Genomic DNA, 24,112 nt, shown 5'->3' with positions numbered 1-24,112 from the left:
AATGAGAACACAATGACCTCACAGTTGAAGCCATTGCAGGAGAGCAACAAGAGAAAGAATCTAGGTGGACTAAGGAGGGTTGGGCAGGGGATGGGGAGAACAGGAAAGTGATTTTACATGTGGCAGCCCGAATATGAGGCAAGATAACACACCAGGTTCCATCTGTAATTGAAAGCAGTCGAGTGGGAAGCAAACTTCTGAATAATGGGCCACAATTTGATAGAAAAATGAATGGGAGCAGATGAGGAACATAGACATGTTATTCAAGTCTGGTTCATTCAAGTGGGGTTTACACAGGAGATGCTTGTGGACGTTAATTACCGTATTTTTCACTCTATAAGACGCACCAGACCACAAGACGCACCTAGTTTTTGGAGGAGGAAAACAAAAACAAAACAAAAAATCGGAATCTCAGAAGCCAGAACAGCAAGAGGGATCACTGCACAGTGAAAGCAGCAATCCCTCTTGCTGTTCTGGCTTCTGGGATAGCTTCACAGCCTGCATTCGCTCCATAAGACGTACACACACAGTGGCGTAGCATGGGTTGTCAGCACCCGGGGCAAGGCAAGTAATTTGCGCCCCCTAACCCGTGGATTTGCGCCCCCTAACCCTAATCCCCAGATGTTGCGCCCGGTGCGGCCAGCCCCCCCTGCACCCCCACGCTACGCCACTGCACACACATTTCCCCTTACTTTTTAGGAGGGAAAAAGTGAGTCTTATGGAGCAAAAAATACAGTAATTTGATGTAGCGCCACTTGTGCATTTTTCTCCTCGGATACCGACATTTCTGTGTCGCCAACAAGAGAAACTGGGAAAGTTGGAGAAAAAGGACATCGTGGGACGGTGTGGGTGGTTGAGCAGGGACAGGTTTTACCACTGCAGGATTCTTGTTTCCAAGATAGCACCGTCCACAATTTCCCACATTGAGTTGTTTGCAGGGCATGCTCTTTCCTCCACTAGGGCTCAACATGAACATAGCTCTCTCACGGTGACATGCAAAATGATCGCGGGTGCCTCGCACTGCGCCAACGCCCATGTATACATTTAAAATGGAAATAAGTAGGCGGGTACCAAAATGAAGCAGCACGAGCCCAGATTAAAATGATAATTTAAAGATGGTAGTGAAACGGGCACAATTATCTATACAAATAGCACTATCTCTGGCTTTTTGGGTACTCATTGAGACAGTTACCGTATTTTTGTGTGCATAAGACTAGGTCCCCCCCCTAAAAATTATGTCAAAAAATAGGGGGCATCTTATACACAGATGCATCTTGCCCCATTTTCTAAAATCTGAGTCCCCCAAAATAGGGGGCATCTTATAGATGGAAAAATACGGTATATTGTAATATGCCTGTGTTCATTCTTGTCTCCATTTGCTTCTGTAGAACATTTTGTCCCAACCACAGTAAACCTGAACTGACTTTTATTTGGTTATGGCAGCGTTAAGTAGAATAGCCAGAAAACACAAAATGGCAATAAATAAATCCCCCCCAAAGAAAACATGAAGCAGAACATGGGCTTTCATAAATTTGTGGGAGTTAACTGAACCATCAACATAAATGAAAGTAGAAACCAGAAGGCAAGTAGGAACTAAGAGAGCAAGATGGTAGAAAGGCGGCCAGGACAGGAAGTGGAGGAAAAGGCCAATTCGAAGTCAGTGTTAACCTATAAGGCCCTACATTGGTTGGGAGATCCAGACTTTGGGGGGTAGCCTGTTGGGGGCTGCATTGTGGAGCCAGTCAAGGCCAAAATCAGGTGGAGCCACTGCAGACTTAGGCATTAGGCTCATCCTAATACAGTGGTGCCTCGCAAGACGAAATTAATTCGTTCTGCGAGTTTTTTCGTCTTGTGAATTTTTCGTCTTGCGAAGCACGGTTTCCCATAGGAAATGCATTGACGGTTTCCCATAGGAATGCATTGACGGTTTTAAGAAAAAGGCGCAAGACGTTTTCGTCTTGCGAAGCAAGCCCATAGGGAAATTCGTCTTGCGAAGCAACTCAAAAAACAAAAAACTCTTTCGCCTTGCAAGTTTTTCGTCTTGTGAGGCATTCGTCTTGCGAGATACCACTGTAATCACGAAAAGCACTTTTTCGGCTGCAACACCCCATTGTAAAAATCCCTCTTCTGGGATGCTTGTCTGGTGCCTACTTTATCGTTTAGGTATCTAGCAAATACAGTGGTACCTCTGGCTGCGATTTGCCGCTTCTGCGCATGACGTCATTTTGTGCTTCTGCACATGCGCGAGTGGTGAAACCCGGAAGTAACCCTTTCCGGTACTTCCAGGTCGCCGCGGGACATAACCTGAAAGAACGTAACATGAAGCAGACGGAACATGAGATATGACTGTACTTAAAAAAATAAAAAACCCAGGTTTTTTAAAGCACTTTTGTGAAGTCTGTCTCCTGTTGCTATAACCAGTTGAATTCCCCATCGTTAATTACAGTATTAGCTTTTTGCATTGTTAAAATGCAACTTTTAGAAGACATCAGAAGGCAGCGAAATTGTACACGAAAGTTTTTAATTTTTGATATTTTACTATGCTTTTATATTTGCTGGAAGCCACCCAGAGTGGCTGGACCAACTAAGATGGGTGAGGTACAAATAAAATAATAACAGCAGCAACCGTGCTCCGCCCTTATTTCAGACATCAGCATATCGCGACGTTTAGCCAGTGATATATCGCGATATTGAAAACCAAGTATCAGAAACCACCACTGCAGGTAAGACAGGCAAGTCAGAGCTCTTAAGTGCTGAAGATGCCTCTTCTCCCGTCAATGACTTGCCTGCTGACCACCATCAGCTCCGTGAATCCCACCCCTCGACTCACAACCGAGAATCACTACAAAGTTTGTTGAATTGACTTTATTTAATGCCATATTTTACAACACGGGGTTTCCCCCAATACAAGCACCACCGAGAGAGGAGTGAATTCTGGATGGCCTCCGTTTAAAAATCCACAAAACACTTCATTCAGTAGGCAGGGGGCGCTCCTCCTCGCGAAGAAAACGAGACCCATTCCAGTTGGCTCTAAATGGTTCCGCTCCCTTTGAGAAATGGAATGTCGTGGGGGGGAAAGGAGAGGCATGAGAGGCCCATCTTCTTACCCAAGCTTACTGAACAAGGGGGTTGACTTGGCTGCCCCTCTTCTGGGACACAAATGAGAAATTTTTGGAGGAAATGTTTTATTTCTTCTGTTATTCAGGTGTCACTCCTTCTTCCACCAACAAGTCTGGGTTCCTCCGAGCTAATGCAAGCTTTGGAACCTATTCAGGGCAAAAGGTTGTAAGAACAAAGAAGGCTTACTCCATCTTCCCCCCCAAGGGTTGCCGCCACAGAGGAACTGGGAAGCCGTGAGTGTTTCAGTACACGCAGGAACCATCATATGGATACAAACCATTCACAGGTAGCTCTGCTCACCCAGGATGAGACCCACCCCCTAACTATGAAACCCCAAGAACTGGGAGAAGGGTGCTGAAGCCCAGGAGTAGGGGTGGGTGTTCTGGTAACCACATCTGGACCTCAGAACACGCAGGTTTTATTTCTTCTTCCTCTCCTGGGAGCAGCGAGGGCAGAACCTGTAGCAGGGACACAAGGCAAAAGCAGTAATCACAAGACAAATGGTGTCTGAGAATGAAAAGGCATCTAGAATTGCGTATTAAGAAATTCCCAATTCTGCAAGCAGAAAAGAAAGTAATATACCGTATTTTTCGCTCTGTAGGACACACCTTGTTTTAGAGGGGGAGAACAAGGGAAAAAAAGCTCCCCCTCTCTGCTCAGCGCCCCTTCAGCGAAGCGGCAGGAGAAACGGAGCCCCTTCCATTTCTCCTCCCACTTGGCTGAAGGGGCGCTGCGCAGCTCTCCCTCTCTGCTGAAGCCAGGAGAGTTTTGCTCTCCTGGCTTCAGCAAAAGGAACCCGAAGCCTGCGGAGCGCAGCGGGAACTTGCGCTGCGCTCCGCAGGCTTCAGGCAGCTATCCCTGAAGCCTGGAGAGTGAGAGGGGTCGGTGCGCACTGACCCCTCTCGCTCTCCAGGCTTCAGCGAAAGCAACACGAAACCTCCGGAGCGCGGAGGGAGTACTCCCTTTGCACTTCAGAGGCTTTGCGTTGCTATCGCTGAAGCCAAGGAGCCTGCATTCGTTCCATAGGACGCACACACATTTACCCTTAATTTTTGGAGGGGGAAAAAAGTGCGTCCTATAGAGCAAAAAATACGGTAATAGGTGCTATGCAAACTGAGTAAATTTGTATACAAAAATTGCATTACCTGGAGGCAGGGTAGGCAAACAATTTGGATTCTGTGTGTCACTTAAAGTAGGAGACAGTCTGGTCTGACCTAGAGGGTACAATCCACCATGCATTTATTCAGATGCTCCTGTTCCTTTAAGGCAGTGCTTCCCAAACTTGGGTCTCCAACTGTTTTTGGACTACAATTCCCATCATCCCCAGCTAGCAGTACCAGTGGTAAGGGATGATGGGAATTGTAGTAAGTTGGGGGGGGGGGACATTGTTTTAAGGAAAACCAGTGAAAGAAAACTTTCCAGTAGAGCATAATTTATGTTAATTGGTGACGTCATCTGGATTTTTCATTTCAGATTTTTCATCTTGTCATAGGATGGTCCTATTCATACATTTCCTTCAATGCTGTGCCTAGGTTTCAAAAATATGTAAAGCTTTTTTTGTTTGTTTTTTAAGAATTTGGATTTCAACAGTCTGCCAGGACTGCATGGAGCATTTGGAAGAAAATGGGTTTTCCACAAAAGAGAAATACAACTAAAGGTTGGAGATGGTGCCTCTTTTCAACAAAAACAACCATCTCTCTGGTTCTGAGCTTTTGCAAGTCACTGCATCTAACCTTTTAAATCATTTGTGTTGCCAGAAAAGTCCAATATACATTTCCCCCCACGTCGGTTGGTCTACTGTCCCTCAGACCTTGTGGGGGCAGGTCTATTATTATTTTTTTTGGGGGGGGGTGGAACAAATTCCTATGCCCCACGAATGACCCAGAGATGCATTTTAAATAAAAGGACACATTCTACTCATGTAAAAACATGCTGATTGGGCCGGATCTGGCCACTGGGCCTTAGTTTGCCTACCTATGCACTATACAGTGGAACCTTGAGGTTGTGGACACAATCCGTCCCAGATGCACATCCGCAACTTGAAGAGTTTCACCCAGAAGTGCCATGTTTGTGCGCGGCGCGATTTAGCGCTTCTGCGCATGCAGTGAAACCCAGAAGTAACCTGTTCTGGTACTTCTGAGTTGTTGCGGGACGTAACACGAAAAGGCGCAACATGAAGCAGACGCAACACGAGGTACGACTGTAGAAAGCAAATAGTCACTCACCATTTCCCTCTTGGCTTTGTTGTTAAGCCCACACAAGCGAAATGGAACCATTCAATGGAGCACTGGGGAAAGGTATAAAGAGCACAAAAGCTTAATGTTAGTGACCCCTCGTCTCTTCTCCATGTTAGAACTGTTTGGGGTTTCTCAGAGCTTCACTTTCAAGCCCTTTCCCTCCCTCTTATGGTTTGCCATCACTGTCTTTGTAAAGGATCAGTATGTAATTCTACTCCATAATGAACATTCCCTTCTCCCTTGCTCCTGACTCTTCCAAAGCTTCTTAACCATCCATCTATCTATCTCTATGGGGCTCATCTGCCCCCTCTACTCTGAAGCTATGTTACACACACACCCCATTAGAAATACACACACAAGTGGAATCATCCCTGCTGAAGAATCTGTCAACCAGTTCAGCGAGTGCAGCTTCTACGTCCTAACAAAGAACTGATACTGTCTCAGCGAGGGCACTTAGCCAGTTGCAACCAACCATCTTGGCTGTGAGTCCTGCAAGGCCGGCTCCCTGCTTTGCTCCTCCTCTTTTCAGCTGGCCTGAGGAAGGGGCTGGACTGACTCCAGCTATAAAAGCTTGAGGCTGCTGAAGATGCCAGAAGCTATTTTTGCTGCAAATCCTGCTTTTACTGGGTTTTTTTGTATCTATTGTTAAACCTTGTGATTTATTTGGGGATTGTTTATTTTTCTGTATGCTTACAGAGATACTTTTATTTATGCTCATGACTACTTTTGTTATATTGCTGTAATTATGTGCATGTTTTCATGTTGCAAGCTTTCTTCAGCATAGTTAACTTTGGAAAGGCAGCATACAGATGATGATGATGATGATGATTAAAATAAGGCCACAACAATGTCCTGAGTTTTATACTATATAGTTGTGTAATTTTAAAATTTGAATTGAATTTTAGTATTTTATATGTTAAGGGGTGTTGTATGTATTATGTACATTTGCACACAAATAACTGGTGTTTTAATTCAGTTTCATAATTTTCTCTGACACTCTACACAAATTGCAAAGGCCAGTAGCTAACACAACTAAATACATATCTACCTGAAGAACTGATGAGTCCTGTGCAGACACAACTTGCCGGGAATGTAGACTGAAGAATTAAAGCTATACATCAATCCTGCTCACTTACCCTTCACGGCCTAGGACCCTCGTACCTACAGGACTGCCTCTCCCGATTTGCCCCAAGGAGGACCTGAAGGTCCATATATAGCAACACCCTAGAGGTCCCGGGTCCTAAGGAAATTAGATTAGCCTCAACCAGAGCCAGGGCCTTCTCAACACTGGCCCCGGCCTGGCGGAATGCTCTGTCTCATGAGACCAGGGCCCTGCAGGATCTAATTTCTTTCTGCAAGGCCTGTAAGATAGAGTTGTTCCACCTGGCCTTTGGCTTAGAATCAGTTTGAGTCCTCCCCCTCTTTCTTTTTCCTTTCTCCTCCTGTGAAGAAGCTGCATCCTAATGTTTTAATGTTGTATCTTAATCTTTTAAATTGTATTTTAATCAACTTGTTTTATTGGTTGTTAGCCGCCCTGAGCCCGGTCTTGGCTGGGGAGGGCAGGGTATAAATAAAAAAATATTATTATTATTATTATTATTATTATTATTATTATTATTATTACACAAAAGCCTTAACGCAGATGCTCATTTGGACTTATTTTTTAAACTGATTAGTTTTCCTGAAACCCGGGAAATATGTGGAAATAAATGAATATTAAAACAGAAAAATATTTGGAAGGCTGGAAGTAGGTCTGTTATCACCAAATGGCTGCGTGTGATAAATTAAGACACAAAACTCAAATGGAGACAGGGCAGGGCTCCGATCCAGTATCCTCTTCTCTGATTCTTCTCCTACCACTCGTTAAACATATGCAATGTTTCACTGAGCAGATGGAACCTGTGAACCCAGAGCTTCTCAATTTGGGCATGCGAGTGCTCCAAGTGTAACACAGACAACACTGCTGGGGATGGCTCAGAGAGCAAGTGCCTCGGTGTTTCAGGGAACACTGCAGCTGGGAAGCCTTTGTGGGGTTGGGCAGTGACTGCAGGTGCCAGGTCACTAGAAGCCATTTCCACTTAGCGCTCCCTCCATTTGCAGCTCCTTTAGGGAGGGAAGGAGGGGAGCTGAAGGACTGGCTGAAGAAGCGCTAAGGCATGCAGAGATAATGTGGCAACATTCCAGGAAAACTTTTTTATAGAAAGAAGCAAGTGAGGCACATTGTGCTGCTCAGACATGATGCACTCCTTATCCTCTATGCAGTGGCAAGAGAGAACCTTCAGCTAAAACTGCACTATTGCATGAGGCCTGGCAAGAGTCCTGAGGGAAAGAATACATAAGGTAAAGGGACCCCTGACCATTAGGTCTAGTCGTGGCCGACTCTGGGGTTGCGCACTCATCTTGCTCTATAGGCTGAGGGAGCCGGCGTTTGTCCGCAGACAGCTTCCGGGTCATGTGGCCAGCATGACTAAGGTGCTTCTGGAGAACCAGAGCAGCACACGGAAACGCCGTTTACCTTCCCGCCGGAGCGGTATCTATTTATCTACTTGCACTTTGACGTGCTTTCGAACTGCTAGGTTGGCAGGAGCAGGGACTGAGCAACGGGAGCTCACTCCGTCACGGGGATTCGAACCGCCGACCTTCTGATCGGCAAGTCCTAGGCTCTGTGGTTTAACCCACAGCGCAACCCGCGTCCCTCAAAGAATACATAAACACACAGTAAACAACTGCCCCATATCCATAGCTTTTTCATAGGCATTCACTTCTTAAAAAAGAAAAAAACAAGGCAAGGAGAACAGCAAGCCAAAGGATGGTTTGCTAATTCAGGAACATTTTATGATTTAAACAGTGTTACCAATCTGTACTAAAGTCATAAACAAAAATATTCTAGTTTCAGAATCCTGACTTCCACACTGATGTCATGAGGCCCTTCAGATTCCCCGCATCTGCAGCTTTGCCCCAGAGCTGAGCCCCTCTCACCCCACACCCTCAACTCCCAAGAGAGTCTCTTACATCAGGGTTGTCACAACCAATCATCTCCCCATAGGAGACTTGGTGGCAGAGGCAGTAGGTGGGCTCATTGGGGTCCACAGGCATGTCCAGCACATCGGAGGGGTGAACATTTCCAAAGGTAACCGAAGGCATCCCGTACTCTGTGCTGCTTCAGGGCGGAAAACAGAGTTAGCAAGTCATCAGTGGAGACTTCTCTCAGACCCCTGCAATCAAAAAACGTTCCCTTCACCCCCACCTCACTCTGGAATAAACTAGGTAAAAGGTAAAGGACCCCTGGACGGTTAAGTCCAGTCAAAGGCGACTATGGGATTGCGGCACTCGTCTCGCTTTCGGGCCAAGGGAACGGGTGTTTGTCCACAGCTTTCCGGGTCATGTGGCAATAATGACTAAACCGCTTCTGGCGCAATGAAATACCATGATGGAAGCCAGAGCGCACGGAAACGCCGCTTACCTTCCCACCACAGTGGTACCTATTTATCTACTTGCACTGGTGTACTTTCAAACTGCTAGGTTGGCAGGAGCTGGAGCAGAGCAACGGGAGCTCACTCTATCGCGGGGATTCGAACCGCCGACCTTCTGATCAGCAAGCCCAAGAGGCTCAGTGGTTTAGACCACAGTGCCACCCATGTCCCTTGGAATCAACTACCTTAAGGAATAAAGAACTTGCGAGCTTGGCACTTCTCACAATCCTCACCGGTAGGAAAATTGACCACCTAGTCTGCCAGAGTTTCTGGGCACAACAACGACCATGGATGGTGCTAGAATGGAGTAGAGCTGACATTGGGCGAGACTGGGAACATCTACTAACACAGATCCCTGCCTTCTGCCTGTCCCCTCTTCCCACTCACGTGCGGACTAGTTTCAGCTTCTTTTGGGCTGTCTTTGGCGCCTCCTCGTCAGAATTCTTCCCCTTGGAGCGAGCACGGGCTGCTTTCTTCTCTTTCTGGACCCGGCCTTCTGTGTGCACAACACGGACAAAGGGGGGCAAATCAAGTACCTCTCTTTGGGACAAACAGAGCTTATTTGGCCTACTAGCATGCTTTCAAATCTCTGTAGAAAAAAAAACAATTTGGAGCTCTATAATCTCTCCCCCTCCCCGCACTGGAACACAGCATTAGCAATCTGAATAAATTAAGCCAAATGTGAATCTCACTGCACACAAAAAAGCCTGCTGCATCAGCTTACAGAGCCACCTAACCCAGCATCCTGCTTGTCCTGGTAGCTGCCCAGATGCCTCCAGGGAATCCACAGGCAGAGCCTGGCATGAAAAGAACAGCCATTTCCCACTGCTGCTTAGTAGCTGGTACTAAATGGTATACTAGCCATCCCCCACAAAAACTCCTAATGTGGAAATTGGTGTTCTCACTGCCACTACACTGAGTTCATGTTTTCATTGCACTATCCACCATGGTCTTAAGAGCCGTTTCCAGGTTAGTCACAACTAGTTAGGACTTCATTAGTGTATGTGGCTAAGATTTTCTGCCCCAACGGCCATCATTTTGCGCTAACTTGCAATGAATCTCAAATGGCATTCGCTGTTGCCCAATCTGGAGAGATCCTTTTCGTTTTTAAGTTCTTTAGAACCCATCATTTGGTGTCATCTGTTAGCTTCGCCCTCATGTTCACAAAGGATTTCAGATAATTTATGAACAAGTCAAACAGTGCAGGTCTCAAAGCAGACCTGTAGAATACCTCACTGCTTCCCTTCTATTCTGAAAACTCTCGTTTTACATCTACTCTATTTTATGTTCTGTACCCAGACACTGTTGCATTGGCGGATAATTCTAAAAGGTTGCTACAGCAGGACTTCTGTTTGCAGAAGCTATATGGATTTCCCCTCAGCATCTCTTGTTTTCCTAATGCTATTTTTGCCAATCTGTTTGCGGCAGAATCTACTTTATTTATTTCAGATACTTATATGCCACTTAATATTCAGAATTTCGCCTGCTACTTACATAACCATAAAACATACATGCAAGAGTTTTTTAAAAGGAAGCCTTCCTGCCTGTTATAGCTTCCTTGAATTGAGTAAATCACAATTACATTCTCTCAGGTTCATTTGTGCATTTTTTCCTAATCTGTGGGATACATTTAATTGGAGTTTTTATTACAATGCTTTTTAAATAACCTCCTGGCAGTACTTGCTACTTCCTATGATGGGATAGAGCGGGTCAAGGTGGGAGCAAGGTCTGTACAGGCCCAGTATACCTGAAGGAGCGTCTCCACCCCCACTGTCCAACCCGGACACTGAGGTCCAGCTCCGAGGGCCTTCTGGCGGCTCTCTCATTGCGAGAAGTGGGGTTACAGGGAAGCAGGCAGAGGGCCTTCTCGGTAGTCGCTCCTGCCCTAAGGAATGCCTTCCCATGAAATGTCCAGGAAATAAACAACTATCTGACTTTTAAAAGACATCTGAAGGCAGCCCTGTACAGGGAAGTTTTTAACGTGCGATGTTTTACTGTGTCTGATGCTTTAATTTGTTGGAAGCCGCCCAGATGATCAGCATATAAATAATAAATTGGTGTCGGCACCTCTTCCTTAACTTCGTTTTAACAAATCCTCTCTTCTTCTTCTTTTTTAGAAGTGTCTTCTTTTAACATCAAATTCTACGTCGACACAACTTTTCGCTTACAAATATGTTCAATTTGATAGCACCAGGCAGGCTTCCTTCCTGGTTGGCTGGTTGACTTCACTGTTCTAAGGCACAGTCACTTACTGTATGAAAATGTCTCTTTGCTTCAGCCTAGATGTACATTTACCCTGCCAATGCAAGCATACTTCAAGTCACCCATTATGAAATACCCCCCCCCCCTTGTCTACCTATTAGCATTTCCCCTCACTATGAGTTTGGGTGGAGTCAGGCAGCAACTGTGTGGATGGTACTCAATGCGTTCCATCTGCTGATGGAATCAGTCAGCAGAATGGAAGGAAATACTCAGTAGTTTTTCTTCTTCCGTACCTCTCTAGATTTGTTATAAATTCAAAACAGATTTAGGGGGATGCAAGGGGTCTTTCTTTCATAGTAACTTGCTCTGCAGACTGAAATTCTACTATCACCATTTCTGGACATCTTTCATTTGCCCCTCTTCCCACTCTCAAGTCAGCCACTTCTACAGAAACCAGAACTCACTCTTTTTGCCTTTACTAGATGAGCTGTCATAGTCACTTGACTCTATCTGCTTCTCTTTCAAGTCCGCTTCAAACCGGGCGAGATCCGTGTCCAGTCGCCGGATGTGCTTATCTACCTGCGGACACGGTAAGAGGGGGAGAGCGTTATTTTTGAGGTAATATGTCCCAACCACCAAGAGAGCAAAGACTTATACAAAGGCAAAGAGGATGGCAGCAGAAAGCAACTGCCCAAAGAGATACAATTCTGCTTGGATGAAGGCTCTTCACAAAGACGGTCCAAAAAGCCCCACCTAATCAGGCCCCCTCGTACCATCTCATACGTCTGCATTGCAAGCTGCACTTTGTCGTCGCCGAACTCCTTGCACTTCCCGTAGGCCTCTTGGATCTGCTTGAGGAGCCCCAGTTTCTCCTCTGAAGACAACGTCCGTGCATTACTGATATATTCTGTGGCCAGTTTATCAATCTCTGATTTGAGATCTGAAAGGAAAAGTAGGGTGCAGGATTATAGCAGACCACTCTGGCATGACACCAAACAGAAAGGGATACGGACACCAGGTTTATTTGTTCTTCAATGTGTGACAAGGAAGACTTACATAGTCAATCTCAATCGGCAGGGGTTTTGCAGACTTACCTTCTGTTCGTTGGTCCAGGTCTCTCATGAGCTGGAAGTTTCTTTGCAGCTCAAAGGGCAAATTCTCAATGCCTAGAGAAAGAGGGAAAGTGTGAGATGGAGAAGAAGATCAGCTTGGTGGGGACCTGCCTGCCTTACTTCTTTCCTACACCTTCATTTATACTTTCTTTTACTGTATGCTCAACATTAACTCCAGGTTGACTGAATAGCTACAGGGTGAATTATACACCATTTAAAGCCAAGTAGCTGCATTACGGGAAGCGGGTGGCGCTGTGGGTTAAACCATAGAGCCTAGGACTTCCCGGTCAGAAGGTCGGCGGTTTGAATCCCCGCGACGGGGTGAGCTCCCGTTGCTCTGTCCCAGCTCCTGCCAACCTAGCAGTTTGAAAGCACGTCAAAGTGCAAGTAGATAAATAGGTACCGCTCCGGCGGGAAGGTAAACGGCGTTTCTGTGCGCTGCTCTGGTTTGCCAGAAGCAGCTTAGTCATGCTGGCCACATGACCCGGGAAAACTGTCTGCGGACAGACGCCGGCTCCCTTGGCCAGTAAAGCGAGATGAGGGCCGCAACCCCAGAGTCGGTCATGACTGGACCTAATGGTCAGGGGTCCCTTTACCTTTACCTGCATTACAAGAGAAAGAAAGGGCCACTTCTTGTGTTAACAAACTCAGGTTTCCTAACCAAACATATACGTGAAAAGAAGCTGCAGCCAATTTTGGCTCTTCGACCAGCATACTCATATGATACCCACATTTACCTCAACCATATTTTACATTTGTAGGTGCACACCTTAAAACACATTTTGTTTATTTACTTCAAGAGACTTGACCGCAATAAAACATCAAAGCATTTTAAAAAATAACGGAACAATAACATTATCGGTAAATAACAATGATCTTAAACATTCAAAAATGCTTAAAATAAGTGATAAGCTTAAAAAAACCAGATTAAAACACATATCAATATTCTACATGTCTGGATAGGCTGTCATATAATAATAATCTGACTCATATAACACCCTTTATCAAAAGATCCCAGGGCAGTATACAACATTAAGAACACGTTTTACGGAGCGGAAAACATAACAGACAGCATGATAAAATAATCATAATAACAGTGTATCCAGCTTTAACAGACCATAGATTATTTAGGCATGGGTAACTAGGAAGCCTCTCTGGGGAGAGCATTCCACAGATGGGGAGCCACCACAGAAAAGACCCGTTCTTGTTGCCACCCTCCGAACCTCTCTGGGATGAGGGGCATAGAGAAGGGTGTTCAGGGTCTGGGTCAGTTTGTATAGGGAGAGGCTGTCCTTAAGCTATTGAGGTCCTGGGCCATGTAAGAGGTGCCAGCTTTGCATGCGCTTTCCCCCATGCTTGCACACACACAGACAAACCAACAAAGCACAATACAGTGGTTGTTGTGCGTGTGTGTTTTGTAAAGCGGGTTTTTGTGTCCAGCACTATCTGAGTGCACTGCCATATTTTAACCAGGGCTGAGCCAAACTGTGGATGTGGGAAGAAGAGAGAGGGGGTGTGGAATTTGCAAACATTATTACATTTAAATTTCACCAATGCCAATAGCAAGCAGTTCCTTTTTTCCACCCTTCCTTCGGGGGGTGGGAATGAAAAACAGAAGGAGGGCTAAACTCAAGCAGACAACGCACCCGAAGGGAAGGAACTGGAACCACTGAGCACACTGAAGGATTAAGCCGCAGCGCCCTGTTAAAAAGGAACCAGGGCGAACCCGGGTCGGCTGCTGCCGTAACGTGTGAACTGACCCACACGTAGGAATATGAGCCGCCTCGACCCCCCTCCCCCGACTGCGGGCTTTCGGGGCCTCTGCCGCCTCCCGGGAGCCGCCTGCGCCGCCTGCCTCGAGCCGCGTCCCGCCCGAGCCCCGCGCCCGCTCTTACTGTCTAGGTAGTGCTCCAGGTACATCCCCGCCGCCATCTTGGGTTCCAGCCAAGCGCACGGGCTCTTTCCCCTCCCGCCGGCTCCGCCCACCTTGGCTTCGCTTCCGCCCTTAACAGGAGCAGCTTCCTGTTTTCGGCAGAGGCACTTCCGCCCCTCTAGGCCAGGTCGCTTCCGCTCACTTCCCAGCTCGCCTCCCCTTAGTCCTCCGCTGCAAAGGGAGGCAGCCATTGTGTTTCTAATAGATCCAGTCCACTTCTTCAAGCCTATTGCTTGGGGGAAATACATGTCTGGCTCGTGAGCCAGGATCTTGGAGTGTCTCCTTCCCCTCAGTGACAAGCATTTGCAACACCAACTACAAGTTTATGCGAGTTTTATACCAATTTAACAGGGTCTGGTCCCCCCCAGAGAATCCTGGGAATCGTAGTGTTTTCTATTTTTGGGGGGGTGAAATATACTCGGAGTCGAGTGTGGATTTCATGCTCTTTATTCAGCTCATAGTGGTGAGGAGGAATCAAAGTTCCCCCACAATATCTGATTTATACACATTATTTACACAATGGGCTGCACGTGATTGGCTAATTCCGGGATTCTCCTGTAGGCCAATCAGGTTGTGGATTCACTTCCACCTGGAGCTGGATTGGATGGCTCCTGCAGACCAATCATACTGCTGCATTGTTCTAGGACCAATCAGACTGCTGCATTTTGGATCCTATTGTTCTACGACCAATCAGACTGCTGCATTTTGGATCTTATTGTTCTAGGACCAATCAGACTGCTGTCCATAACAGGGAAGCTGATAATTTTTCGCAAAACTGCAGTTTCAATGGTTCCTAGCAGGAGAAGGAATGGCAGCTAACAGGGTAGATACTGCCTTAAAAATAGCCCTGGGTGTAACATGGATTCAGACAAAACAGGAAGCACAAGTGCTTCATGATCTGCTGTTATTCTGCCCTCTGCAATCACTGGCTTGTCCAAACTTTTGTATCCCTCTGTGTGGGAGATACATATTGGGAACTTGAACGTTTTCTGGGCTTGATGGTGGAAAGCAAACACCATATTCCAGTTGCAAATGAAGTGCAGATGCTTGGTAAAGCACTGGTGTTCTTCCATATCAATGCCAAACACAAAGCTCCTCCAAAAAAAAAGATGACATTCTTGCAGTTTCAGTTATTTAGGGAACATTTGACCCACTTAGGAGAAGGTCAAACAATATAGTTAATGAAAATTCTTACATCCTTCTGTATTTTTGAAGCATTTATTTACAAATAATTTTCCTTTTCTTCAAGCTTTTATATTTAATACATGTGAACAACACCAAGAACAGTGAGATGTAGAATCACAGAAAGCAGCACGGGAAAAACTTATGTACACAGCAGGAAATGGGTCATAAGACAAGGTGGACAGAACAAGAAGGACACAAATACTTTCCTCCATGGAGCTTCACAGGCACACAAAAATTCCAGAAAGTATTTCCCCAAAGCCAAATAACTTAGAAGCTCCAGTACACACAGGATTCTTTCTGCCCTCATTTCCTTATATATTGGTTAAAATAGGTTCAAGTAGACCAGGGTCTCCAGAATACCTGGGACCCTGTTCTGTTCAGGATCCCAGAAGGGGCAGACCTTTCAAAACGTCTAAAGCCAGGCAAAGCCAGGCACTTTTCACTCCAGCTGGAGACCTTTCCTAGCTTAGAGGCTGGTGGAGAAATTGCCAGTGAAGTCCCAGAGGGGTGTCTGGATGAAGAGCTTGACTGACTGGGGGCATTCAGATACCGCTGTGTCTCTGAAATGAGGAATGCTTGGACAAGAGAGGCACAGTAGGAGTATCCTGTATGAAAGCCCTTGTCCTCTGCCACTGTGGAGATAAAAAGAACATACAAAGGAGAGATGAAAGGAGAGAGGCAAGTCAAGCACCCATCAAATGTATGCATCTGCATGTCATGAGGAGAAAGGGGCCTGGGGTATAAGCTGTGTGATTTCTTCTAACATAAAAGAGCCTTGTTGGATCAGACGCAAAGCCCTTCTCTGTTCGAGGGGGGGGGGGCCTCAAGAGCCGTTGCCCTAGGCGCAAAATTGTTAGGGGGTGCAAAATTTCAACACCTAGTGCTGCTTCAACGCAGCTGCGCACTCCCATCGCTAGGCTCCATTAAAAACGTATTCTCCATGTGAACCAGGAATTAACCTCTCCAGACAATGGAACATCTCATCTTTTCTTATCTCTGTGGCTGTGACCTCCTGGGTGACGCGGAAACCATTAGGCAGTTGGATGTGCATGTGTACTCCATCCGTTTCCCTGTCTTCCACCCACCCTACTCCACACAGCCCCTGGTGCTGGCAACCCATGCTACACCACTGGTCTGTTTTCACACACTTGCTCATGACCCTCAACAGCTGGTATTCAGAGGCAGGTGCCTCTGGTTCAGGAGGGAGGGCATACAGAGCCATCATGACTAGGGTCATTGACAGCCTTATCGTCCATGTTTTTGCTTAACCCCCAATTCAATTTTAAATGGATACAAGTTATCACAATATAATTTCTGACTTATTTATAGCGTTTTTTTCTTGTGTGTAGATCCACTCCTGGTCTCCACCCTAACCATCACACCCAACTCGCTCCATGTTACCCATCTTCACTATGGTACAATGCAATAAGCCATTCCCACCTACAACTCACCTGCTAGCTGCAATGTTTGAATCCGCTGCACAGTCATTTCTAGAAGAGCTGCCTTGTCCATGCGAGAATTAGGAAGAGGCTTTTGGGAGGGGAAAAAAGAGGATAACTGGAGACTGGCTTGGAACCAGGCAGACGTTGGCATTGCAAGAGGAGAAAGAAGAGGATTTGGCATGGACAGGAACTACTGTCAATTGAACAAAGAGAGCTGGTAATTCGAAGAAACTATTATTCAATGAACTTGGAGGGACATCTGCATCACAGATTGAAATCACTTTAAATTTCACAGTCCCCTACAGAAGCACCATGGGAATGGGAATTCCTAAGAAGAAGGCAGGGATCTGTGATTTAAAACATTCTCAGCACACCCCATGAAACTACAGCTCTGAAGGTTTTTTGAAGGTAGTTCAATGCACCGTATTTTTCGCTCTATAAGACGCACCAGACCACAAGACGCACCTAGTTTTTGGAGGAGGAAAACAAGAAGAAAAATATTCTGAATCTCAGAAGCCAGAACAGCAAGAGGGATCGCTGCGCAGTGAAAGCAGCAATCCCTCTTGCTGTTCTGGCTTCTGGGATAGCTGCGCAGCCTGCATTCGCTCCATAAGGCGCACACACATTTTCCCTTACTTTTTGGGAGGGAAAAAGTGAGTCTTATAGAGCAAAAAATATGGTAAGTTTTCTAGTGTGGTGTCTCAAAAGGGAATGAAACGAGACTATCTTCCTGCAACTCATATTGCATTTTCTGGATTTACTGGAACTTTTCTCCCAAACTGTCATTTGAACGCTGGGAAAGAGTGTCCTACAGTCCAAGCTTCAAATTGTGAGCCTTTGGGTTTTGCATTTCGCTCCACTGATATCCAGCATGTTACCCAGTTGGATTGGTTGTCTTCAGAATACAAAAAAAAATTTAAGATCCTTTTGTGTAGGTGCTGCCTGGCAGGAAGGAATAGGAGGAACCTACATTTGCACCACAAACCTCTTTCAGTGCCGTACCAATTTAACTCTCCTGGCTTCCCTAAAAGAATACTTTGCAGTTTGATGAAAGTGCTAAGAATTCTCCCTTACATCCTTAAGCTCGGCTTACACAACTATACTTCTCAGGGATCCTGAGAGAAAGAGGGAGAGAATATGAAGAAACAAGTTTATTTTGCCACTGAAGACAGTTCGGAAACTCAGCGGCCAGGTTGCTCACCGGAGCAAGATGGTTTGAGCATATTACACCGATCTTGGTCCGACTGCACTGGCTACCGATTAGTTTCTGGGCCCAATTTAAAGTACAGTGGTTTCTTGGTTCTCAAATGCCTCGGTTCTCAAACGCCTTGGTTCCCAAACCAAAAACCCAGAAGTAAGTTTTCTGGTTTCCAAATGTTTTTCGGAAGCTGAAGGTCTGATGCAGCTGTCGACTATTGTTTCCAGGGCACCTGCACCAATCAGCAGCTGCACCTTGGTTTTCAAACATTCCAGAAGTCAAACGGACTTCCAGAATGGATTAAGTTTGGCACTTTTGTTTTTGCTAATTATTTTGCGTTTTTGTTTTTTGAGGCTTTTTTCAGTTAATTTGTTTTTGTGACTGTGTGGAACCCAGTTCAGCTGCTGATTGATTGTGTGACTGCAGAAATGGATAAAAGCCCCCCATCCAGACAATGACAGTGCAGGTAAGAAAAACAATTAATTTAAATTTTTATCATCTGCAATACTGTCTTATTTTATAGTACAATACATTGATTACTGCTTTCATTTTATGGATCAATGGCCTCGTTAGTAAAATTCATGTTAAATTGCTATTTTAGGGGTTGTTTTTAAAAGTCTGGAACGGATTAATCCGTTTTGCATTACTTTCTATGGGGAAGCACGCCTTGGTTTTGGAACACTTTGGTTTTGGAACGGACTTCTGGAACAGATTAAGTTTGAGTACCAAGGTACCACTGTACTGGTTTTGACCTATAAAGCCTTAAACAGCTCAGGATTGCAATACTTCAAGGGCTGCCTGTCCCCATATGAACCTACCCAGACCCTGAGATGGGTGCCACTACCGAGAAGGCCCTCTGCCTGGTTCCCTGTAACCTCACTTCCCGCAATGAGGGAACCGCCAGAAGGCCCTTGGAGCTGGACCTCAGTGTCCGGGCTGAACGATGGGGGTGGAGACGCCTTCAACGCCTGACTCTCCCTTCAACGTGTGCCTCCTCCATGAGAGGTCCAGAGGGTGGCCGCAAAAGAACAGGGCCTTCTCTGCAGTGGCTCCCCATCTGTGAAATGCTCTCCCCAGGGAGGTTTGCCAGGCACCTTCATTGTACACCTTTAGGCTCCAGGCAAAAACGTTCCTCTTTAGCCAGACCTTTGGCTGATTGACATCCAATGCCCTTTTAAAATGTGTTGGGGAGGAGGGTTATTGGGTTGTTTTGTTTTATTATGAATTTTGTGTTTTTATATTCTAATTTTATGTTGCAATAGCCCTGAGACATGCGGGTATAGAACGGCATACAAATTTAATAAATAATAATAACATAAAAAGTTGAAGCTTATCATGTTAGATACATACAGAAGCTTGATGGTGGGTGCCCTCTCATCCCCAGTGGGATGTGTTACTATGGTTATGGGGAGACACCAAACAGTGGCGTAGCGTGGGGGGTGTAGGGGGGGCTGGCCGCACCGGGCGCAACATCTGAGGGTTAGGGTTAGGGGGCGGAAATCCATGGGTTAGGGGGTGCAAATTGCTTGCCTTGCCCCGGGTGCTGACAACCCACGCTACGCCACTGACACCAAACGTGGCTCCTTACCTTGTTACCTGGGCTGGTGCCACCTAGTAAGAGAGCCTTCAGTTGGTTGAGAGACTGAGCAATTCGATTCCTTCGCTTCTTCTCCATTAGCGGTTTGATGATCTGCAGATGAAGAATTTCTGCATCACTAGAGGAATTGACTAGGAAGCTGTTTGTCATGCTGGGCAAGGACAAAAGGCGGAAGAGAAGAACTGGGGAACAGGGGGTGCAGTTGACCAAAGCTGGCCACAAACATTGAAGTGCCTGAATCAGAAAATCCGAATGATATCCCCTCTCACTAATTTTTTATTACTTTTGTATTGATTTTCAAAAACAAAACAAAATTAAAGTTCAACTTTAACATTCAACCTTTTTTATCTTCTTATTTACCCCGTGCAATTTCGTGCCCCGACTTCCCTCCTTCCCTGCTTCGGTTTTCCCAATTTACATCCATTCCTGCAGATTCTTAATTACATTCTATATACATCACAAGATTTACTGTATTTTTCGCTCTATAAGACTCACCAGACCATAAGACGCACCTAGTTTTTGGAGGAGGAAAACAAGAAAAAAATATTCTGAATCTCAGAAGCCAGAACAACAAGAGGGATCACTGCGCAGCGAAATCAGCGATCCCTCTTCCTGGGATAGCTGCGCAGCCTGCATTCGCTCCATAAGATGCACACACATTTCCCCTTACTTTTTAGGAGGGGAAAAGTGAGTCTTATAGAGCAAAAAATACGGTATGTTAGCCCTGCTACAGTTTTTAAACTTCTACAGTTATTTCGTATATACACAACAAATTTACTCCACTCCTCTTCAAACTTTGTCACTTTTCGGTCTCAAATTTTATAACTCATTTTTGCCAATTCAGTATACTCGAATAATTTTGTCTGCCACGCCATTAGGGTTGGTAACTCTTGGGATTTCCACTTTTGGGCCACAAGAATCCTTGCGGCAGTCGTGGCATACAAGAATAATTTGCAGTCTTCTTTTCTCAATTCATCTCCTATTATCCCTAATAAAAAAAGCCTCTCATTTCTTTGGGAATGTATATTTGAATTCTTTTTTCGTTTCACTGTATATCATATCCCAAATCCCCTCTCACTAATTAACATGGGTACGCAGTTGGGTGGGAAGTTTCCCCAAGTAATTCCCCCTGAAGTAGATGGGAGATGCACAAGATCACAGCCTCACTCTTTCTCAGCTGTTCATTTCAGTGGGGAATATCCTGAATATCCTGAAGAACTGCACCTGTTGCTCAGTTCTGTCTCCCTCCATCTCTGCCTTCCTTACAACCACGTCAGCCCATACTTAACCCACCTCCAGACCTTTGCCAACACAGCTTTTCTCTCACTCTCTTTCCTTTCGCATGTACCTTTTTGTAGACCAGACGTTTTGGCTGTTCCAGGTGTGGTTTCTTCCAGCTGCATCCCCTGGGTGCCCCTGTCGCCGTCCATGAAGCTTTGCTATCTGCCGCCTCCAGGCTCATCTTGTCTCTGAGAATATTTTCAAATTTCCCTCCTTCTGCCCTCCCTTTAATTTATAGGACATCCCCAGCACAGCTGTCACTTTGTCTGCAAATCCTATTTACTCGCTCCTCTTCGCCCTCAACAGAGGCAGCCAATGAACAGCTACACAATCCTATTTGTCTTTCTGAGGGGAGGAGTGTAATGGTCTCTAGGAGGCTGGCCTGCACTCCAATGAACTGTCCAGAAGAGAGCCGGGAGGGAATTTTAAAAGGGGATTTCATTTCAGGCTGGCCAGCTGCTCCTTTCGGGACAGGGTGGGGGAATAAAAAGCATGAAGAGGGTGAATAGAGACTGGGGCAGAGGAGAGGAAGCTATTGAGATGGAAATGAGGGCAACAGAAGGTAGATGTGTGTTTTGCTGGGTGGTGTGTGTGTTGGCAGCTGTGCTTGGGGTGAGAGGGAGATTTTGAAATACCAACACAACTCTGCTCAGGCAGAACAATCAGACCCTCCACTTAGCTTTGTAGGGTTGCCGGGGCAATGTGAGGCAGCCTCCACCTCTCAAACCGGGTTCTTTGTGAAAGGAATAGGCAGCGGAAGAATGTGTCATCACCCCATTCTTTTCCTAAGTAGCAGGCGGTGCAGACAGAACTGGGCCAAGACAAGCAAAACATAACTTACATGTTTTCTAGAATGATCCAGGAAGCCATTGCATGCACATATCTCTCACCAGCCACAGGCTTGCGGGGATTTCTGGCTGAGAACTTAAAAGAGCTGCTGACTTTGAGGATAGAGCGTTCCGGGCCGGATCGGCCTTTGGTTCGGTTTCAGGACAAGGAGCTATCATCGAATGCTCAGGATAATGTCGGAGACGAAGGATCAGCTAGACATCAAATGGAGGCAGAGAGATAGCGGGAGCAACCAAATTCTTCATTTTCATGATTCATGGTTATGGTATTATACAACATCCCCATAAAGCTCCAATATGCAAAATTCAAAAAGATTTGAGCTTCACATTTAATCCGTAATGCGTGTTCTGGGCATGTGTGTGTGTGTGTGTGTTTGCACTGTGCATGTGAAATCTTTGGTAAAACAGTGAGGTTCTGAGCTGTTTCCAGAGGAAGAACTGTGAGGGGAGAAGGAGACACTGTTTGCCACCAGGGAGTGGTTGGTTTCACCAGGGCTGCCAAACCTTCAGCCCGAGGAACCTTCAGAAGGCAGTTGCTGCCACAGGCATTGTGTGTATGTGTATTTCAATGAGCTAAATAGAGTGAAAGATTGTTGTTTTGTTGTTGTTGTTTAGTCGTTTAGTCGTGTCCGACTCTTCGTGACCCCCTGGATCAGAGCACGCCAGGCATTCCTGTCTTCCACTGCCTCCCGCAGTTTGGTCAAACTCATGCTGGTAGCTTCCAGAACACTGTCCCACCATCTCGTCCTCTGTCGTCCCCTTCTCCTTGTGCCCTCCATCTTTCCCAACATCAGGGTCTTTTCCAGGGAGTCTTCTCTTCTCATGAGGTGGCCAAAGTCTTGGAGCCTCAGCTTCAGGATCTGTCCTTCCAGTGAGCACTCAGGGCTGATTTCCTTCAGAATGGATAGGTTTGCTCTTCTTGCAGTCCATGGGACTCTCAAGAGTCTCCTCCAGCACCAGAATTCAAAAGCATCCATTCTTTGGTGATCAGCCTTCTTTATGGTCCAGCTCTCACTTCCATACATCACTACTGGGAAAACCATGGCTTTAACTATACAGACATTTGTTGGCAAGGTGATGTCTCTGCTTTTTAAGATGCTGTCTAGGTTTGTCATTGTTTTTCTCCTAAGAAGCAGGCGTCTTTTAATTTCGTGACTGCTGCCACCATCTGCATTGATTATGGAGCCCAAGAAAGTAAAATCTTTCACTGCCTCTATTTCTTCCCCTTCTATTTGCCAGGAGGTGATGGGACCAGTGGCCATGATCTTCAATTTTTTGATGTTGAGCTTCAGACCATATTTTGCGCTCTCCTCTTTCACCCTTAGATTTCCCACATAGAGATTTCTCAGGAGACAGATGAGGTGATCAGGCACTCCCATTTCTTTAAGAACTTGCCATAGTTTGCTGCGGTTGACAGTCAAAGGCTTTTGCATAGTCAATGAAGCAGAAGTAGATGTCTTTCTGGAACTCTGGTGTGAAAGATAGGTTAGGCTAAGAGATTGTGACTAGCCCAAGGTCACCAAGAGAGCTTCATGGCTGAGGGGATTCGAACTCTGGTCCTAGTCCCACACCTTAACCATTACGCCTTGCTGGCTCTCTGGTTGCAAAGGTGCCACCAGCAAGCGTTGTTCTGCTTGTTTGTTGTTTAGTCATTTAGTCGTGTCCGACTCTTCATGACCCCTTGGACCAGAGCACGTCAGGCACTCCTGTCTTCCACTGCCTCCTGCAGTTTGGTCAAACTCATGTTAGTAGCATTCTAGGTAGTATTTAATCTCACAGTGGATGTGCTTATGTTGATAAGAGTTGAAAAGAACATATTGTCAGAAACTGGGATGGAATGCTTGCTTCGTGTTCTTTTAAAAAAATAAAATACTGCTTTTACTGAGGTCTAGACATTCATGCTGGGGGAAAAATAATAATATCGCCAGAGTAAGCTCTGTATGCTCCAACATTTCATAGATGAAAACAGGGACGTTCTTGTATACTCTCAGTTTTCATACCAAGAATTTCCGCTTCCCACAGGACCCGTTGCTGAAAGCTGTTCTCCACCTGCTGCACAAAGCAATCATTCAAGATGGTAATTTGCTTTCCTATATTGGCTTCTCTGTGTTAGTAAACTGACCACAACAGATTCCCTCTTTTGTCTCATGCCACAGGAGGTCTTGCTATTCTTTAAATGTCACTGATTAGAGGTAGTTAATGTGAGCAGAACAGAAGGGAGACTCTTGTACCTATGAACACAATGTTTTAAAAAGCACCCTCAACAGGCAAAGGAAGAACGGTGGTTAGCAGGAATGAATGTCTTCTCCGTTATACCCAGCAGATGATGCTCTACAACCGTTTCAGTGGCACTTGGATACCCACCAAAATCTGTTTGTGGCTCAATTATGTTCTTGGAGTGGTGATCACAGGATAATGATAATAATAGAGCATTTGGTGCTCCTGCGATTACTTTTTAGGTATGAAAACACACACCGACACACA

General features: G+C 45.8%; 2 protein-coding genes across 7 annotated transcripts; both read right to left on the bottom strand.

Moving 5' to 3' along the window:
* Positions 1–2,850: 2,850 nt before the first annotated feature.
* On the bottom strand, positions 2,851–14,177 carry ING4 (inhibitor of growth family member 4). 5 transcript variants are annotated; one of them, XM_083420701.1, is made up of 8 exons: positions 14,040–14,177; positions 12,127–12,198; positions 11,806–11,972; positions 11,497–11,611; positions 9,218–9,326; positions 8,370–8,517; positions 5,346–5,407; positions 2,851–3,578 (listed from the first exon to the last, which is right to left on the bottom strand). In XM_083420701.1, the coding sequence occupies exons 1-8, from the start codon at positions 14,074–14,076 to the stop codon at positions 3,539–3,541; spliced, it is 750 nt and encodes a 249-aa protein (XP_083276827.1). In that variant the 5' UTR covers positions 14,077–14,177; the 3' UTR covers positions 2,851–3,538. The 5 variants fall into 5 exon arrangements, with proteins under 5 accessions (XP_083276827.1, XP_083276824.1, XP_083276825.1 ...); XM_083420698.1 differs by having other exon boundaries at positions 8,370–8,514; positions 14,040–14,154; XM_083420699.1 differs by having other exon boundaries at positions 9,218–9,323; positions 14,040–14,154.
* Positions 14,178–15,283: 1,106 nt separating this feature from the next.
* Positions 15,284–24,112, bottom strand: LOC310667799 (transcription factor HES-5-like). Of its 2 annotated transcripts, none has more exons than XM_083420756.1 (4): positions 20,848–24,112; positions 19,491–19,592; positions 16,714–16,792; positions 15,284–15,894 (listed from the first exon to the last, which is right to left on the bottom strand). In XM_083420756.1, exons 1-4 carry the CDS (start codon positions 20,959–20,961, stop codon positions 15,596–15,598), a joined length of 594 nt encoding a protein of 197 aa, XP_083276882.1. In that variant the 5' UTR covers positions 20,962–24,112; the 3' UTR covers positions 15,284–15,595. The 2 variants fall into 2 exon arrangements, with proteins under 2 accessions (XP_083276882.1, XP_083276881.1); XM_083420755.1 differs by having other exon boundaries at positions 15,294–15,894; positions 19,491–19,681; positions 20,848–20,953.

Source organism: Podarcis tiliguerta (genome assembly GCF_965153285.1).
Source record: "Podarcis tiliguerta genome assembly, chromosome: 17".
Taxonomy (NCBI): Eukaryota; Metazoa; Chordata; class Lepidosauria; order Squamata; family Lacertidae; genus Podarcis; species Podarcis tiliguerta.
Note: the sequence above shows the minus strand (reverse complement) of the source record. Positions and strands in the feature narration are given on the sequence as shown.